The 20,761-nt window shown below is 44.8% G+C and overlaps 1 protein-coding gene across 6 annotated transcripts in view; it reads left to right on the top strand.

Annotated features, from left to right (window-relative positions):
- The window catches only part of LOC135901932 (neprilysin-1-like), an 80,851-nt gene that overhangs the window by 20,096 nt on the left and 39,994 nt on the right, over positions 1–20,761 (top strand). For all 6 annotated transcript variants that reach the window (XM_070525253.1, XM_070525256.1, XM_065431773.1 and 3 more), the window contains 7 exons: positions 129–215; positions 4,987–5,117; positions 5,197–5,422; positions 6,566–6,664; positions 8,205–8,282; positions 16,777–16,889; positions 20,327–20,388. In XM_070525253.1, the coding sequence (XP_070381354.1) occupies positions 129–215; positions 4,987–5,117; positions 5,197–5,422; positions 6,566–6,664; positions 8,205–8,282; positions 16,777–16,889; positions 20,327–20,388 (796 nt within the window). The remainder of the gene's footprint in view (positions 1–128; positions 216–4,986; positions 5,118–5,196; positions 5,423–6,565; positions 6,665–8,204; positions 8,283–16,776; positions 16,890–20,326; positions 20,389–20,761) is intronic.

Below are 20,761 nucleotides of genomic sequence, written 5' to 3' on the forward strand. Positions count from 1 at the left end.
TGTCCTTCATAGAGCGTAAGTCGTTGAATGGATGCTGTCCGCTAAACGTGTCACTCCTTTCTTATTTCTGTAGTTCCTAGCTTGTTATCCGTGTTTCCAATCACGCACCCAACTTCGGATATTTACAGCTGACCACACCCCCGGAAGAAAGGCGCAACCTCCTGGATATTTATGAAAGAACTACTATCGGGGAATTACAAAAGAATTTCACTCAGGTAAGCAAATCACTGTCCTTGTATTCGAAAAGCGCTCTCGTCTTAGAGACGAAACATCTCTTGCAGATCAAAGAAAGTAACCTCATGCGAGGAATCCAAATGTCGAATCCTTTGTCGAGCACCTTTGGCGACACTGTTGGTTTCGGTTGACGTGGTCTTGCATGACGACTCATTGAGCTTACGGGCATCCTTTCTGCTACTTCATCAAATGCACCCATTGAATAAGGCCAGCTTGGAGATTTCAACAATTGCTCCGGCTCTTAACTTTTCTATTGCGCCGAAACTTCAAACACTCATTGCCGCCTGTGCATGAATTTTATACGCAGTGGCGTGGGTGGACCGCGTATTTCTCCGCTATATGACGACGTTATTAGGTAAGGGTTTGCGAATAGTATTTTTTAGACTCAGTCAAATACGAATAAAATATTCCAGGAAGCAAATTGAAGCCAACCCACCATCAAATACTTCACGAATAATATTCGAACAATGAAGCATTTTTAATTGCTTTTATGATGCAATGGCCACAAGTTAGTAACACTAGAAATTTTCTGTCATTGCATTCCACATTATGAAGCGCTGCCTATTAAAAGCACAGATGGCACATTAGGACCCAATAAGCAGTTTGCTTCCATAGCCAGTACTCTTGGGAGAATGTGGATGATTGCGGTAGCCGAAGGTGTCATTCCCTGAGAGATGTACCTGCTCCTCTCCGCAACATCTCAGGTTTTATGCCAACTAGCAATGGCCACGGGAATCAAGTTTTCGTAATTTTGCTAAACTTTTTTCGTTTGGTTTGTTTGATACAGTTTGCATTTTCAAACACTCGATAACCATTAAAAAATGTTATTATTGACAGATAGTGACTTTTCGATTCGAGGAGCGAATCAAATATAAAGCGCAACAAGTTTCGAGCGTTTATATAATGTCGCACGGAAAAGGTATCCCCGATTATGACTAAGAGAAAATCAAGTCCCATGATAAAATATGAGCTTTCCAGTAACGCATACTATATCATTGTCTTTCCCAAACAAACGATACTATATTAGAAGTTTGATTGCACTAATTTACGCAATCTTATGACGGTTATTTGCGTATTGATAATTCTGAGTGGGCTGTTTAGTCTTCATGATAAATAGCTTTGTGCTTGCGCCCATTTCTTTATTGCCGAGTCGGTCACAAGCCATATCCTGCGACCATTCCCAACGGCTTTGTGAATGACTGTAAATGTTTTAGCACAATTTATGAATTGTTAGGCTGACTTGTGATGTAAGCAGTATGTATCACACTATCACTTGAGGGCACTGTGCTAATTTCTATTCAAGTGAAGGAATTTGACATCTGTGTTTATATACAATGCACAGTGCGAATTCCGAGTGCTCACAAACTTCGAAAGTGTATTTTTCGGGCATTCAAGTAAAGGACGCAATACAGGCAAGATACTTTCTCGAGCAGACACCGCGAATAAAATACCAACACAAACATCCGAATGAAATTCCGAAAGAGTTTTGTTTCATTCTTTTGCAGAAGCATGGGTCTTTGATACGTGCTTTTATGGCTGTCTTCGTTTTCATTTCGCCCTCAGTAATCTCCTAATTGAATTGAATTCCAGTGTTTCACGCGCGAAAGCCACAACATGATCATAAGGCACGCCGCGACGCTGTAGATGCGGACTCCGGTTTAATTTTGATCACCAGGAGATCTTTAACGCCTCCCCGAAGCTCAATAATATCTTAAATAGCAAATTGCTATGTATATGTGCACGTTTCCCTGACCGATTCACGCCTCTACTCGCTAGCCAGCCCGCGCGATCTGGTCCTTTGCCACACCTCGAATTTCTCCTCACGCAAAATTTTCGTTCCTCGGGACCGTATGGATATAAAGACCAGTTTTGCTGTTTTAAAAGACCTGCATTTGTTGACAAATGCGCCATTCAATAGGAAAAGAAAGTCGGGTAAGATTGCATGACGTCATGGTTGACTAGATCCACTAAACTGATAAGAACAAGAGAGCAAGAAAGCCAGACGAGTTCTGACTTTAAAGCTAACGTTTATGGCAAAAGAAAGGCACGGTTAAAACGTTGTTAAAAACATCTGGGGGAAAAAAGCTTGGAAATCATATGGACTTGGGGAATTAATCTAAGCGAATCTTTCATGAGCCGACAACATGAGCCCAACGTCATGATAACGAACGTGCAGCAGTTTCGGGCGATGAACGCGTCCCATAACCTGCTTTCAGAGGTCATCAGCCCTGGTGGCGTACGTTGAAGAACAAAGGTAAACGTTCTTTGACACTATAGCCCTTGCGAAATTTCACGTGTCTATGCACCAGATGGGTAGAAATAGCAGGCCGAAAATTTTTCTCGCACTGTGCAAAGATAGCGAGAATGGCACAGCGTCAGAAACGCTGTAAGCACTAACCGCATCGCACGTTTATTGCGAACGAAGACGCGACGAGACGCGGCGTCTAACGCTGTCGCCGCCACCGGCAGGAGGGCATCCGCCTTCTGCACCATGGCCTCCGAGATCACCTTGGCGCGCGTTGTCCGCACGAATCGAACGGCGGCACTGTCCCCACGGAGGCAGTACTGTCAATAGGTCCACGATACTGCACACAAAGTCGGTGGTGTTCTTCGTCCGTGATTGTCCCTAGTGATGTGCGGAGTGCGACACCTGTCCGGCGGGTGTTGCAGAGAATTGAGCACTGTGTCACGGGACAGAACTCTCCCCCCTGAGGTGGAAGCACTAGCTGCATCGCGACGCTAGTACTACTTGACACTCGAGTAACGACAGCTCCCACTCGCATAATCTGTGGGGACGCTCGACTCTATTAAGCCCCCTTATGTTATTTTGCCTGCGTGGCTCTCGTATCTCCTGCAATACGTTTCCCCGCGAAGCCGAGCTCCACCGGCTGTCGGTGTAGTTGGAGAATAGTGCGAGACATCGTGAGACTGTTGCACTGCTAACGCCAGCTCACAATGGCGTTACTATACTCGCGGACAACTTTCTGTGGCTATCACAGTGTAATAATATTATGTTTATAATATGCTCGAACCATAGTGGCTACAGAGGGAAAGCTAGGGAGGCAAAGTGCGCACAAGTGTGAACACTTCAGAAAAGAGTCCGGTGTTTTTATACTCTTCAGTTTAATTAATTACAAAGACGGCGCCGAATAAAACAACACACGAAGAAGGGGAACACGAGACAGCACGTAGGCGCACTAACAACTGAGTGTTTTATTTCTTGACATAGTAATATATAGCTGCTGTCAAGGATCGAAACAACAAGAAATAAACAGGGCAGTCATCTGCATCGCACAAGGAAGCGAAGATACAGAATAACATTTTAAGAGTCACTCTCAAGATATGCCAGTTCCTTTGTCGAAAGTGAAACTGAGGCTTCACTGATACATTCAAGTCCGCGCTTTTTTATCTCAAGCGCTTCCAATATCTCCCTTGTGAGTTGATGGTCAGATCTGTACAGAACACTGGTTCTATCGAAATCTGGGATGCACTTGTGAGCCTTACAATGCGCACTTATATGACCGGAGAGCTGGTTTTCCATCTTATATCTATGCTCATGCAATCTGTAATTCAGACATCTTGTTAGTGCGCTAACATCTTGTTGTTAGTGCGCCTACGTGTGGTCTCGTGTTCCCCTTCTTCGTGTGTTGTTTTATTCGGCGCCGTCTTTGTAATCATGCTAAACCAACTAGCCCACCAACACATGCTCAGTTACTTTAGTTTAAGCCGGGGTAGAGAGATCATACACACCTTATTAGTAACAGTTAAATGAGGCAAAACACCCCACTGAATGTAAAAGTTGACTTATTTTGCAGCTTTCGCCTTCCGCGTCTGGTAAAACGTGACACCATCGCACGTGGAAGCTGCGTCGATTCGGCGTGTATTCCATGCAGCCAAAAGCAATGTCTAACACTGCCGGACTACTTGGCGCTGTAACACATGTGCAGAAGCTCGGCCTCCGTAGCTTTCCCTTAATAGCCACAGAAAGTTGTCCGCAGTATATTGGGATTACTCGGACGTAAAAAAGGAGTAGCCTCTTCCTCTGGATTTGGCTCCACAAGCCTGGTGTGGCGACGGTTGGCAAACGCAATGTATTTCAACTGCAAAGCTTTCTGTCTGAGAAACGCGTACATGCTTCCTTTGTAACCTCGTATAACCTGCTACAGTCCGGTGAATGACAATTGTCTGTTTGTGAACCTTTCAAAACCTTGCGGGCTCCCAGAAAACTAATTTGTCATACCTTTCCTGTTAACTTGTGTTTGTTTTTTAGTAGTTGTTTACATGTAATAACCGTAACATTGTAGTCTGGGGGCACATTCCGTTTGCTTCTTAGCATATGTTTTCGCCTGTTTTCGGCTGTTTAGTCAATCATGAAGTCTGGGTACGTCGGGGGGAAGCTGCGGGCCTTCTAAATAGATGAAACATAAGACTTTGCGAACTTCGGTAATGCTGTTTAGATGGGCATTTTCAACCCCAAATAAATATAGAGATCCACAAATATCGACATGTGACGATACTTGCAGTACCCCTTCTGTGATGTGCAGTGTCACTGTGCACATCTTCGGGTTGCATAGAATGAATTTATGCAGAAATGTTACTTCATAAACGGAAATTAAAAGTAAACCGTGTAATAAAAAAACGTAATGTTATAGAATACTCACCATCCCTGAGTAATGAAATTTTTTGCAGCGTAGTTGTATCAATAAAGTTGTGATAAAAAAAACTTATTACAACGCATTTCGTTTTCCTCAGATTCCACTGCTGCATATGCTCAATAAACGGTTTTCCCTGGTGAACATTACGTTAACAGAAAACGAAACAGTAGAACTCTACGCTAAGGAGTACTACAGTAAATTAGACCAATTTCTCCAATGCGTTGACTGGTGAGTGAACAAAATTTCGCTTTCTTTTCTTCTATATGACCGTGTAAAGCGAATGTGACATCCTAACATCTATTTACAGCAACACTCTGTTCAACTTCGCTGGACTGCGAGAGATTCTCGGTTGGGCTGCGAGCGCCTCGGAAAGCTTTCGCAATGCTTCATTCGAGCTGGAGCAAGTGTCTTCGGGAATCCGAGTCGAGAAGGCCAGATGGAAGACGTGTGTCGACACAATGAACGAAATGATGCCAGAGATCGTCGGCTACCTCTACGTGCTGCAAAATTTCCGCCAGGAAGCTAAGGAAGAGGTAACCGCGCACACGCTTAATAAACCTTGTGACGTTTTCGCTAAAACTGTGATGCCATTATCACAGCAACTTGTCAACATTACTTAGTGCAACTTCATATGGTATAGAACAAGGCAGAAATTTGTGGAAAGATGGAATCCCGAGGTGATTACCTGATTAGCAGTGGTCGAACAAGGAATATCGCTAGAACCTACCAACGCTCTCTGAAAAAACAATAGCAAGAACCATTATAGAAACGACACAAACATTGTTGCTTCGACCTGCGAGATTTCGTTTTTTAGCCACTGCTATTCACTTCAAGCCTCGATCTCCCTATGAACTTCTGGCCTCTTTAGTGAAAGACAGCGCAGGGTGAACACAAATAGTATTTACTTGACCCCCCTTCACCGTCATTTTCTTCTTTTGTGCTTCAACCCCTTTCTATTGAAAAAGTGTACTTCCGCTTGCCAGTCGCACCACCGTATTCTCCTCCTGCTTCCCCACTGAATGTGTTGGAGAGTTAAAAAAAGAAAGAAAACGCCGTTAAGAAAAGCAGTTGCTGTGTTCTTGTCAAAAAGTTGACTTCAGCGACATTCCTTGTCCTACCACTGTTAATCAATTTAAGCCTCCATTTCCCTGTGGACATTTTTCTTGTTTCGTATTTGTCTTGTTTTATAGCACAAATGACTAACAGGTAAATCATCATTGCTGATGGCCATGTAAGCCATACACCAAGTTCACGTAGGCTAATTGCTCTAAATCCGAAGTGGAGCACTAGGCTATAAAATAACACAGTTGTCATGTTGGTTCCACGTTTCCCTTTCACCTATTATTTATCTGCGTAAAACGTTAAGGTGAATTTCGGTAATTAAAAGTGAAATATTCATTACCCATTAAGGGCGTAAGTTTGGATACATAGTGTAATCAAGCAAAAAGGCTACGTAGAGATTAATTCGATCCCGTCGATTCTACAGCGCGTATTTTGATAAAAAAAGGGTTCAGCGAAGAAAATAATGAGCACTGTAATGCTGCGTTTTAATATCGCATATAGTATAACTCATCAAGCATGTCGTATGCTCCTGATGCGTTGTGGACACTTGCGTTCTCCTCAATAATTTTTATCACACTGCCACCAAAATATGGCTGAACACTGTGCTTTCACAGGTGGAAGACCTTGTTAAGAGGCTCATGACGACATTCAACGAAACAATCCAAAACAACACCTGGATGGACAGTCAAACTCGATCCGCTGCACAAGACAAGGTACAGTGTCAACATAATATATATATATATATATATATATATATATATATATATATATATATATATATATATATATATATATATATATATATATATATATATATATATATATATCCGTTTTTCATGAAGCAACAGAATTGGTAAAGAGCCCCTTTTCAATAGGACTTCTACTTGGGCTCGTTGGTGCTTAGATTTCCTAGGTATACTCTGTGGCGCAAAATACCCGTTTCAGTCCCTCTTGTTTCGAAATAACGAAATATACCTCTATATCGAAATGAAAGGTCCCTTTTATACGCAATTATACGGGCGCTCCCCGTATACGTAGGCCGCAGGCACTCCCCACACGTAGGGTCGATCCGAAAGAAAATGCAATACCGAGCCGACCCGCGGCGGTGGTGAAGCAGGCGTTAAGCACACCCCATACGTGGGCCAATCCCGAAGATTGTGCGATGCTGGGCCGACCGGGGCGGAAGTGACGTAGCCGTTAAGCACTCCCCATAGGGGGCCGATCTCGAAGATGTACAATGCCGAACCGACCCGCGGGGGAGGTGCGGTTCACTATTAAGGGGCCCACACGCTCACCTTCGCTGGTCATCCTCCTTTACACATTGGAAGGGCATTGAGTTTTTTAAGCGCAAGGGCCTAGTCTTAATAGGGCTGGGTGTTTCTCAAGCCATGTCGTCTATTACCAACGCTCGCTTATGAACGTGAAGAGATGTCGCCTCAACATGTAGCGCCTTGCTAAAACCAAGAAACTTTTCAATAAAGACCCTTGTAATACCACAACCGCATGCTGCAGGCTAAAGGAAAAGCACAATGTGACAGCCTACGTCGCTCTTCACGCAGCGCCTAAAACGCCTCGGTTTGGCAGATCTTCGGAACAACGCCAACCGGGTATGTCAGCAGGATACGTGTACAGGGTACATATCGTACAGGGAAGGGTACAATAACTATTACGAAAGCAATCAAAACAGGCTAAGAACCAACAGTCTTAGCGCTTGACGCCAACAACCGGGCCTCGGGTCTCGCTTCAGAGTGATGGCAGCGTCCAAGTCCTCCTTGCGTGTTTAGTGCGATACAAGTTGGGTTTGCAAATTCGACAGAACACGTTGGCTATGCTATACCCTGACGAACGGCGGAAAATATCTATAGGCCAGATGAGGCTTCGAGAGAACGAATACACTGGCTATAGCGTTGTGTCGTGTGAGGTTAGCGCTCGCCGGCAGTCACAATATTTGTTACCGTGAGAGCATGGCCCGCGTGATACCGGGGAACGGCTGACCCCCTTTCGTAGTTCGTAGGTTTATGGAACCCACTTTCTTACTGAAATGCTACATAGTAAGTCCAGTGAGCGGCGCGTCATTGGATAGCGCATAATGCAACGCCAGAGTAGCCGTTGCTGGCACTGACGCGACAAGACCGTTTGTTCCCTACGGCGTCTTCCCGTGATCACTAAAGCTTTTTTTTAAATAAGCCAATCTGTAAATTCAAGAGCGTTTTCATCAGATATAATAAGTTGTTCTTCATCTTGCTTTTACAGTTGGCGAAAATGGGTTCGAAAATTGGATACCCCAAATGGCAACTCAACGTAACATATCTTGAGCAGCTTTACAAACAGGTGAGTGTTCGTTCGATTCTCTTCGGAATTAGTACATTCAGCCGGCATTTCATGCTAGTACGCCGGTAGTCGAGGAAGGGCCGAAATCAGTGGAGTTAACATTGAATGAAACAAGATTAAAATATTTTGACGGCAGAAACTCACTGCGCATACACTGATTGACTACAGGCACTAATTGTGGCACACTCATGTATAAGGTAACATGCGCATCCTACGCACTGTTGAAATCGATGTAACTGAAGCTTTTTGCTCTGTTTGCTTTGATTGACGACAATTAACGGGGATGTTGATGGTGACTGCTTAATTTTTTCAACGTTTGTTCCAACACGAGAGTGGTGAGTGGATATTAAACCATACTTTGCGTGCACCAACGGTATTTGTCTGCGTCCACAAGACACAGAAGCACGATCATGTAATGGCGCGCTGAACAGCCATTTCCCTGTCTTCCTGTGGTTGTTACAAATCACGCTTTCGTACCGTAAAACTCAATCACGCGTGGGCAAGTGAACAGTTCCCTTTCAGAACAGTTCCCTTTCAGAACAGTTCCCTTTCAGAATAGTTACAAGATCGCAACTCCCGCAGGGGCGTCTGCGTCAGCAGGCGTTTGGTGTGTGGCGACACCACGGACCCGAGCACACGAGGGTTGGACCCTCCCGCGTGTAGCCGTGCGCGGCTTAGCCGTGTCTGGGGAAAGGGGGATCCTGGGGGTTGAGCCGATGCTGGGTGTTTGGACCTTTAAGGCCCCCCGGCGGAGGCAACACACCCCTTTGGCCTCTGCTTCACATAGACGGCACCTCCAGACTGACCCACCTGGAGGACATCGGCAGTCGCCTTTTCCTGTCTCTCCCTCCTCAAATCTTCGTCTTTATCTCTCACTTTTTGACCTTTCCTGTCGTCTTCTCTCTTCTTTTTACTTCGTTTCTCCTGGCGGCAAGGGTTAACCCTGTGTGGCTATCCAACCTTGGGTACACCATATTCGGTTATAGTGACGGCGTACGACTGGCGTCGTGCAGACTTGTATGCAAGCTCTGCCGCGTCCCCTCGTTGGGCTCCGTGGTGGGCGGTCGGCGCTGTTGCCGAACATATACAATTTTTCATGGAAACTTCTTTCCCTTCCCTTGCTGATCGCCCTCAGAAACGAGGGCGCACCGAAGATGTCTTCAAGTTTTTTGGACGTCAAATCCAGAATTTTCCCCGCTTTCACGTTATTCACGCTGAAAAGCCAAACAAAGTAGCCCGAAACATTTCACCATTCCTTGTTTCAAAATCCCTGACCGATGCTTTTGGTCCAGGTTACAAGGTGTCGAGGATGGCAAGCGGCGACCTCCTCTTGGAGCTCCGCGATCTAAAACAATACGAGAAACTACCGCAGCTAGTGTCATTTGGCGAGACCCCCATTACAGTAACCCCACACCGTACAATGAACACCACCCGTGGTGTTGTGTCAGATGATGATTTACTTGAGCTGACTGAAGCGGAACTCCTGGAAGGCTTCAGCGAACAAAATGTGATCAACGTCAGAAGAATAAAGATGAGGCGTGATGGTAAAGAGATTCAGACGAGGCACCTAATAATTACTTTTGGATCAAGTATCTTGCCCGAGTCAATCGAGGCCGGGTACATCAAGCTCCGTGTTAGGCCTTACGTGCCCAATCCACTCCGATGTTTCAAATGTCAGCGCTTCGGCCACAGCTCGCAGAGCTGCCGCGGCCGCCAAACTTGTGCTAAATGCAGTGCCACAGAACACACCACTGAAACTTGTGAGAACGCTCTCCACTGTGTAAACTGTGATGGGGAGCACGCCGCGTACTCGCGGTCGTGCCCATCGTGGAAGAAGGAAAAAGAAATTGTAACCATAAAAGTAAAAGATAATATATCGTTCAAAGAGGCACGAAGGCGGGTAGCATACCTGCCAAAGAAAAGCTTTGCCGAAGTGGCGCGTCAGGGGGCAGCGTCACAACGGCCTCCGGTGGCTGTCCGACCCACAAGCAGTGAGTCGGCAGTCACGCCATCTGCCCCCGCGGCGGTTGCAGCTAGCGCTGCTCCGTCTACCCAGCAGACGGGGCCACCGACCCCGAAGGTGAGCGCAGCCGAGGCTGCCCCACTCTCCCCGGCCCCTTCCAGCGCTGGCAACAGCCGGCGCAGCCAAATTCCTCAGGGAGCCCCATCGACCTCCGCGCTGGTGGGCGCTGGGGTCTTGCCCTCCAAGGCGGGACTCTCTCTGAAAACTTCTCGCTCGCAAGAGCACGTGTCCGGCGCCTCACAAGAGGCAATGGACACAACACCTATCCTCAAGGCGCACCTAGCGCCTAAGGAGCGGCGAGGCTCCCTCGAACGCTCCAGGAAGGGCAAAACTCCCGTTACAGGGCCTCGAAAGGCTCTGTAATTTAATCATTGTAATTTCCATAATCACTACTTCTCTTTCTGTACACACAGCACCTACTGACCTCCAATATGGATACACAAATAATTCAATGGAACGTCAGAGGTCTTCTCAGAAACCTTGATGATGTGCAGGAACTTATACAAAAACACAATCCAAAAGTGCTGTGTTTACAGGAAACACATTTAAAAAACAAACACACAAACTTTCTTCGACAGTATCTAACTTTTCGCAAAGATCGCGATGATGCCGTCGCATCATCGGGCGGTGTTGCCATAGTCACTCATAGAAGTATAGCTTGCCAACCGTTACAGCTACAAACGCCCCTTGAAGCAGTGGCGGTTCAAGCTGTCCTACTAAACAAACTCATCACTATTTGCTCGCTTTACATACCCCCGCATTACCAACTAAACAAACATGAATTTCAGTCCTTGATAGATCAATTGCCAGAGCCCTATGTTGTTCTTGGCGATCTCAATGCGCACAGCAGCCTGTGGGGAGACTCTCGTATCGATGCGCGAGGCCGTCTCGTTGAACAGTTCCTTTTTTCGTCTGGTGCGTGCCTACTAAATAAGAAAGAACCCACATATTACTCTCTTGCAAACAGAACCTTTTCGTCAATAGATCTTAGTATAGTTTCCGCGTCTATACTACTCGAACTCGAATGGGAAGTTACCAACAATCTTTACGGAAGCGACCACTTCCCTATACTGCTAAAAACACATAAAGAAAAAGAATGTCTACCACAGGCTCCTAGGTGGAAGATCGATACAGCCGACTGGGAGAAGTTCGGAAACTTAACTAGTATCTCATGGAATGACATGTCTTGTTTAGGAATTGATGCTGCTGTGCAGTATCTCACAGCCTTCATTATAGATATTGCATCTAAATGCATATCAGAAATAAATGGCTTGGCATACAAACGGCGTGTCCCGTGGTGGAACGACGATTGTAGGATCGCTCGTAAAAAACAGAACAAAGCGTGGGGGTTGCTACGAGCGTCTCCCACTGCGGAGAATCTTATTAACTTTAAGAAAATAAAGTCCCAGGGCAGGAGAACCCGCCGACAGGCTAGAAGAGAAAGTTGGGAGAAGTTTTTATCGAGTATAAATTCCTATACAGATGAGGCCAAAGTCTGGAACAAGGTAATTAGGATAAGAGGGCGACAAACATATTCACTACCTCTAGTAAACACACAAGGCGATACACTAAAAGACCAGGCAGACTCACTTGGGGAGCACTTTGAGCGAGTGTCGAGCTCAACGCACTATTCCCAATCCTTTCTTAAACATAAAGAAATAGTGGAGCGTAAGCCAATCATACGAAAGTCTAGGCAGAATGAACCGTATAATCGGCCTTTCGGTATTGCCGAGTTGAGAGCTGCTTTGAACACATGTAAAAGCACTGCACCGGGACCAGACAGAGTCATGTATGACATGATCAGACACCTACATACAGACGCACAAATTACACTTCTTACACTATACAATACTATTTGGGCTTCGGGATACCTCCCATCCACATGGAAAGAAGCGATTGTGGTTCCTGTTCTAAAGCAGGGAAAAGACCCTTCCTTGGCGGCAAGTTACCGTCCGATAGCTCTAACTAATTGTCTGTGTAAGCTTTTTGAAAAAATGATTAATCGCAGACTTATACATTTCCTTGAGCTCAACAATATACTCGATCCTTATCAGTGTGGATTCCGAGAAGGGCGGTCCACAACCGATCATCTTGTGCGCATGGAAGGAAATATCCGTGATGCCTATATACATAAACAGTTTTTTCTATCAATATTCCTCGATATGGAGAAGGCATATGACACGGCATGGCGTTACGGGATCTTGCGAGACCTGTCGGAAATTGGCATCCGTGGAAATATGCTGAACACAATTGAAAGCTATTTGTCAAACCGTACCTTCCGGGTAAAAGTCGGCAATGAACTCTCACGTCCCTTTACGCAGGAAACTGGTGTACCCCAGGGAGGCGTGCTCAGCTGCACTCTCTTTATCGTCAAGATGAACACGCTACGTGCTTCACTACCACCTGCCATTTTTTACTCCGTATACGTAGACGATATACAAATAGGCTTCAAATCCTGCAACTTCACAGTATGCGAAAGACAGGTACAGCAGGGCTTGAACAAGGTTTCCAAGTGGGCAGACGAAAACGGATTTAAGGTCAACCCCCATAAAAGTTCTTGTGTTCTCTTCACAAGAAAGAGAGGCCTGCTCCCAGATCCTTGTGTCGAACTGGGCGGACAACAAATTCCTGTCAGCAAAGAACACAAATTCCTTGGTGTTATTCTTGACTCTAGGCTGACTTTCATTCCTCACATAAAACATCTTAAAGAAAAATGTCTAAAAACAATGAACCTACTTAAAATCCTATCCCACACATCATGGGGTAGCGACAGGAAGTGCCTGTTGAATCTTTACAGGAGCCTAGTTCGGTCACGAATAGACTATGGAGCCGCAGTATATCACTCTGCTGCCCCGAGCGCGCTAAAGATGTTAGACCCCGTACACCATCTGGGAATCCGTCTGGCCACTGGCGCATTTAGAACAAGCCCTGTTGAAAGTCTGTATGTTGAGTCCGATGAGTGGTCACTCCATTTTCGGAGAACTTACATCAGCTTCAACTATTTCCTGAAAGTGCGCTCTAATAAGGAACATCCGTGTTTCACAACCGTTAACGACTTGACATGTGAAACACTTTTTCATAACAGGCCCTCTATGAGACTTCCTTTCTCACTGCGTGCAAGGGAACTTAGCAGGGAAATGGATGTCCCAGTTCTCGAACAACGCCTAATGCCTCCAGCTAAGCTAGTACCGCCCTGGGAGTGGCAGCTGATAGAGTGTGACACATCCTTTGTACAGGTCACAAAACATGCGCCAGAGACACATATCAAAATGCACTTCTTGGAGCTCCAGTACAAGTACTCGTGCACAGAGTTTTATACAGACGCTTCTAAGTCGCATGCCGGGGTGTCATACGCAGCCATTGGCCCATCCTTCTCGGAATCCGGTGTACTGCACCCTGAAACAAGCATATTTACGGCTGAGGCCCATGCACTATTGTCGGCTGTGAAACATATCAGAAAATCAAATATTCAAAAAACAATTTTATTTACAGACTCCTTAAGCGTCGTAAAAGCCTTGAAGTCGCACTGTAAACACAGAAACCCCGTAATTACTGAGCTCTATTCCGTCCTCTGTAGAGCGTATATGTCTAACCAGCATGTCATTATATGCTGGGTGCCTGGACATAGGGGCATCGAGGGTAACGTTCTAGCAGACCAGATGGCCACATCAATTTCATTGCATACAGTCAGTCCTACTGCTTCGGTGCCTGTCACGGACCTGAAGCCTTTTTTAAGAAGGAAACTGCGAAACCACTGGCAACGTAAGTGGGACGCAGAAGTAAATAACAAACTGCACGTGATAAAGCCACAATTAGGTTTCTGGCCTCCTGTAACAAAATCCCGCAGGACAGATGTCCTATTCTGCCGTCTTAGAATAGGACACACTTTTGGAACACATAACTTCTTACTCACGGGAAACGAGCCTCCAACTTGCGGTAGATGCGGGGAGAGGCTGACCGTCCTCCATGTCCTCCTGGAGTGTCGGAAAGCCGAATCTGACAGAAAGAAACATTTTCCGTTAGCATACCGGCAGCATATTCCCCTTCATCCTGTAATGTTACTCGGCCCAGAACCGCTCTTCGACACTAACGCAGTCCTAAGTTATCTGAAAGATGTTGTGTTGCATGTTGTTAGCCCAACATGTTCGTAGCGTCTCCTCTCTTCAGAGGATGGCGCTGCGATAGTTCTTTCGTGTAGCACGTGCCTCTAGGCCCTTGTGTTTGAAGGGCTCTGGCGAGGCAACAGTGCTCCAGGCATTTTTGCCATCTCATATATTTTCTATTCTGCATCATTCTTTCACGATGGATTTTAGTGTTCATAGTATTCGTCATCTGTCATCGCCATAATTTTATAACAAGTTAATTTTACGCACTCTACAGCGAATATTTTTAGGCCACTTTACAGCCAAGTCACATCTTCCACAATACATCGTCAACATTACAACTTGTCATGGCGCTCTTTGGCCAAACCTGGCCCTTGCGCCACAAAACACTACACATCATCATCAAGATCGCAACGCATCACCTCTATCCTGACACAATGTGCTCTGAACAATATACCTATATTTTCGCAGCTTGTAAGCAAATCCTTGGGACCTCATTTGAAGCTTAATGTTATGCTCAATTCTTTCTTGATGTTACTCTTGATGTCGACTTGGAAAGCATCACGATTAATCGATTTGCGACGCTAATACCACATTCCCTTGTTTATTAAGAAATCGCAGCTGCGCACATGTGTTATTGCGCACAGCATTATATTCGGCGACGGTGACAGCAAACATCAAACCTATACATGCAGTGGTCAGTAGCCGGACGTTATCATGCGACAAGCACGTATTAAAAGTACTCAAAGCAGACCACTTGTTATGTAGTCAAATCAATAGCAATTTAACAGTTCGACTGGATTTGCGAACATAAAGTTACGGTTCTACCATCTGCGAAGAAGACTACGAAAATAGGGAAATCACAGTACCATAGAATCCTGCAATGTACAGAAAGTTCATTGGCGTCACCGTGTTTCCTGCCCGCCGAAATCTGAAATTGAGACACCTGTGTGTCTTGAGGTTCATTTGCAGATATATCAAGGGTGAAAAAAACATGCGATACAGAAATATATTATGTTCAAATATATTATGATCTGATAGCGCATGCTTTATCCCTGTGGAGCGCCTCTGTGAGTGAACTTTGCCACTCGAAGGTATTATTAGGGTTGAATTGTTGTCTGGCCGAGTTCAAGCACTGTCCTTAATGGCGACCGCAACGGCCATAGAAAAATTACGAAGCTCTTTCGCTTGAGCTCAAAAGCCTGACTAGAGTAAATCGGTACGTTCTTGATATAGCCAAAACGTTGAGCGAGCGTTTTACTGAATGGATGCTTGAAATTTTTGTTATGGCCATGTTCGTTATAAAAGAGGTTGCCGCGCCGTTCCTTGTCGGGTATTCATTCTTACCTCTGACGAATGAAAATTGCCTGATTATAAATGATTTAAACGGCTGCAAAAAGTAGTAAGCATTTAACTGCTGAATTAATGAAACTGTGATGAAAGTTAGAGGAAATCTTTACATCATTAGGCGGTTCGCCTCTCCAAAAGGGGCGGTCATTTGTACTGAAAGAAAACAGCAAAAAATGGTAGGCCACTTAGCGCATAGACTAATGGTATCTTCGACTGGTCGCCTGTATGGCCCGAACCAGAGTCGGGTAGATCGGTCGTTTCCCGAGCTCAGAGCTAGGGGACAAGCGCGCAAGCCGAACGTGCGACTCACTCTCGGAGGAGGAAATTGCTGATGCGAAACCACGTGACTACTGCCAACGTGCGATGTTTCGGCTATCCAAAGCTCCCGGCGCTGCCGGAAAAACCGGCGGACGTGCCGGCGGGACGAACGTTCGTCGAGACGCCAGCATGCAGTGGCCTAGGTTGCCAAGGTTACGGTGGGCCGTCGCCAACAGCAGCGACGCGGCGCTGCGATGACGTTTCAATCTCGATGACTGCTCCGACGACAGGCCTCAGAGCGCCTCAGAGCGCTCCAAGATAGAGGAGAGCAACCGAGAAGAACCAGCCGAACGCAGGGCGCGCACCCTCTTTCAACCAGCCGAAGACATGTCTCTCGCCAGAGCGCTCCAGAGTGCTCAGAAACGACCAGCCGAAGATAGCATAAGAAGGCACGGAAGCAAGCAGTCCTCCAACATATACCTAGACTGTCATTTTCTAGTTGAAATAGTGGCTTTCTTCTGCGCGATGAAAAAAATTTTTTTTCAGAATAGCGGCATGTTTTTCTTTTTTGTTCGTCTTTTGTGTGTTTATTCGTAATTTGTAGGGTTCTGATAAAATTTGGGGCATCATTTCCATGAGCTACTGTTTTAGTGCACAGGAGGCCATCCTGCAAGCGGTTTTGCTTGAAAATGCCGCCCGAAACTACGATGACTCTGCAGTTAGTCGCCAGTCATCCAACCACTGTACTTTAATCTTGCAGGTACCAAACCTAAATCTGAGCAGTTCCTTCTTGGACATGTCTTATTACATTAGCGAAAACAACGACATGCGAAAACTGCTGATGTTACGACAGCCATATGACAAGGAAAATGTGTAAGACACCACGTACCTTTTCTGTATATACACATCATCATTTGAGAGACAAGCAAGGTGCCCTGCAGCCCTATGGCCTCACAGAAAATCTCAAATTACTGTTGTTCTAGATTAAGCGAATCATACCAAAATACCTGTATTTGCTAATGATACATAGTGAAAACCACAAGAGTTTGGGAAACTGCCAAACGATTTCACGAATAGAGCTTACTGTGTGTTATTGCAAGAACTTGATCACAGATGTAAAAACAGGCGATGAATGTTCATTTTCTGAATTTAAAACTTTGATGTTGATTTTAGCGTTATTGCAAATATGAAGCTTAATGCAAATCATTTTCATTCTATAATGTTCTTACAGTGAAATTTCTGAATGCGATAAGATTCCTATGCTTTTTTGCTTCATTATCTGTTGGCTTCATATGGTTGTTACTAAAAATTTCGGACATGCAACGTACATTTTGGAACCTGTCTGTGACGAAGCGTTCGTGAGAAGGTTAACGAAATACTACACAACTAATTACGACACGTACACTTGTTTTTGTTGTCGTTTTATTCAACGTGTGATCTCATGCAATGTTTTTGTTTATGCACTGCAAAAGTTGCTACTTCATTGTCGTGCGATGTTCCTGTTTATCGACCGCACCGTCAACAAGCTAGGTGCAATGAGAGCGCAGTTCATGCGAATGGACACTGTGACACGTCGACGCAGCAATTCCACTTGGATAATGGTGATGTTTGGTATTTGTCGAAGGAATAGTGCGGAAGATAGGTGCGTGAAGTGGCTTCTATACAGCTCTCGTGTTATAGTGGCACTTATTCAACGGGGAAGATTGACCAAGTATGGGCACATAACCAGGGGAACATTACTGCGACAGCCGAGAAGTGCTCAAAATTGGGTTTGCTCTGTCCGTCCGTCTGTTCCGTTACGCTGAAGGCGACCATTGGGGGTATCGACGACACATAACGACGATTTTGCAGAGGGCAGTCACGTCTGAGTATGCATTTCGCAGACTAGAACGAGCAACACTGTATTGGCGCAAATGACGTTACTTGCAACGCATAAAAGTTGTTCTTGAGAAGATAGCGGTATGTTAGGGCGCAATTCTTCAATGTCTTGTTCGTCAAAACTACATCGACGGCACAATGACGCGTACGTGACGATGATAGTGGCAAGCGTCAAACAGGGCACACACAGAGGATATAAAACGCGACGAGAAGAAAGCGCTTGGTGGAAAACCACGTCGGAAGCATCGATATCGTCAATGCAAACAAAGACATCGCAGCAACAATGCCACGTCGTTTACAAAGCTCACAGGATTCGTGGATGCCAAGTGCCCTATCTACGGGAACCATAATTTGGGCAAGTTTGTACGAACTCACACTTCACTGAAAACACAACAAACGAAGACACAAGAAGCAAAACCAGACTGGGTGAGCACTATATAGCAGTGCTGCAGGAAAATGCAGCAGCACTGCAAGAGGGCTTCGTGAATGTTGTGTGTATATTAAGGAAGCGTAGTTAGTAGAATTCATCAGGATGTGCAAGAGTTTTGAGAATCGTACGTGGCGACGGGCGTTCAGAGTAGTCAAGTTTAAAGCGGAATGTTTAAAAGACGGGGTACCTTCCTGTCGTAAAGACGGCAGGTGAACATTGCTCTTTTTCTTATAATTTCTAACTTCTCTGCATCTTATTTTTATATAGATCCCGTACCACACAGGAACATCCAGAAGCTGTCAGATAACTAACTTGAAAATGGTTAATTTAGTATGTAAGATGTCTGTGCGCTATGTGAGCCATAAATATCTAAGCTTTTTAAGAGTTTTGTTGACAATATGTTTAGTATGACGAGACTACTGCATGCTGGTGTTTGAATAACGAACTTGATATTTATATGCTCGGAAAGTTTTTCCACCGTAGAAGATGTAAGCGCTTCACGGAACGTGGGTGAAAACAGACGCTTCGAAAATGACATTATTTTGGCTTATCTAATAGTTAGTGAGTTGCCAGGATTTTATAGTGGTTTACCAGCTATAGTCATTTGCCAGGTTTTACATCACTAACAAAATTCACAAAAAAAGAATATTCAGGAGATTGTGCTCGTTTGGCGAGCTTATCGTTTGAAAAAGTACGCATTTTTCAGCATGTAAACGTACGTGCATTGAAGATTAGTAGGCAAAGTATTAATATACGGTAAGAAAAGTCACCACCTCAAGACGAAGACCTGCGATTCACCGGATGATACATCGATAGAATAAGAGACAGTATTTTTTAAAGAAATGTTCTGTGAACAGCCAATAAAAAAAACTACTGATCAAGAGAACCAGATAAGGACTTACATATCGTATCAAGCTTGTGTAAAAGTTCGAAGTGACTAACTTAGACGAAGCCATTGGAGAAGTCTGTGAAGATAACGTCAATTATTTAAACTCTATGAATTGCAGAAATTATGTAATTACTAAATTTTATACATTGAGCGGTAGTGCTCTAACCGCGACGAAAACCGTGTCTAAAATTGGGGAAAATATTGTTGCCAGTGTAATATACCCGTATAATATCCGCTCCAACATTTTGCACGATAAGATGTTAGGGACTATGGCCTATAATTTAGGAGCGATTGTTTGTCACGTGATTTATGTAAACGATCTATTGTTGTTTTTTATAACGAAGGATCACTGCTAGCCGAAAGCCATTCCTTGAATTTAAATATTAAGTAGGGACTACACCAAAGAGAGTAACAGTGTAGAAAATAAAACAATCTCATCTGAACCACAGCTCTTTGTCGTGTCAATAGTTGAGCATCTTCTTAAGAACACCCTCCTAACGGAACAAGATATCTTCAATAAGAGGTCAAAAAAATTAAATTATGGGTCTTTACGTGCCAAAACCACTTTCTGATTATAAGGCACGCCGTAGTGGAGGACTCCGGAAATTTCTACCACCTGGGCTTCTTTAACGTGCACCTAAATTTAAGTACACGGGTGTTTTCGCACTTCGACCCCACCGAAATGTGGCTGCCGTGGCCGGGATTCAATCCCGCGACCTCGTGCTCAGCAGCCTAACAACGTTCTCCAGCTCTACAAGTGCACAGTATAGTTCCTTTTAGATCCGCAAACATGTTCGCCGAGATAGCGACTGACCTACAGAACAGTTAACTTATCTACAGGACTACAGACCTACAAGTGGATGGAACGACTGCCTAATATAAAACGGTGGTGGGCTACGCAAAGAAAGAGTCGCTTTCTTTGCCTTTGTATTTTGAGCTCATTGGTACCTCCTGGTTTTTCTCTCCAGGTGCAACACTTCTACTGAGGTCTTGTAAAATGAATCTGCGAACTTTGATGGCACGTTGAAGTTCCTTTATATCTGGTTGTTTTCCGCGTTCTGTACAATCCCCAATATTGACGTACGCCTAATTTGCTTTACCCTTCCTTTACAGCTGGTCCAGAGGAGGAGCCGCAGTTGTGAACGCTTTCCACAAAAAAGATTCCAACGAAATGGGTAAGCGCTCGCATGTGCTTATTCTTTTCAATATGCACATACATTTTTTTCGACAGATGTTCGAAACCGTCAGAGCAACTCCTGCTACATATAGTCTACGTATCTTGTGCAGTTCTCATCAATCCAATGCGGCAGCATTGAATGTATAGCTAGTTCATTATGAAAAGTGGGTCAAATAATTTTCTCTTCCGCTCATTGATCCCGTTAGAATCACATAAAAATAATTGATAATGCCAACAGGCAACTTGAATACCCCTCTCTCTCCAAAAAAATGACCATACACACTTTACCATTCCTAATCTTAAATTCCATGCAAGTATCCGAATGAACGAAATCTATAAATAATTGGACAAAATAGATGCTGCGGTTTTAC

This window comes from Dermacentor albipictus, chromosome 9 (assembly GCF_038994185.2).
Source record: "Dermacentor albipictus isolate Rhodes 1998 colony chromosome 9, USDA_Dalb.pri_finalv2, whole genome shotgun sequence".
Taxonomy (NCBI): domain Eukaryota; kingdom Metazoa; phylum Arthropoda; class Arachnida; order Ixodida; family Ixodidae; genus Dermacentor; species Dermacentor albipictus.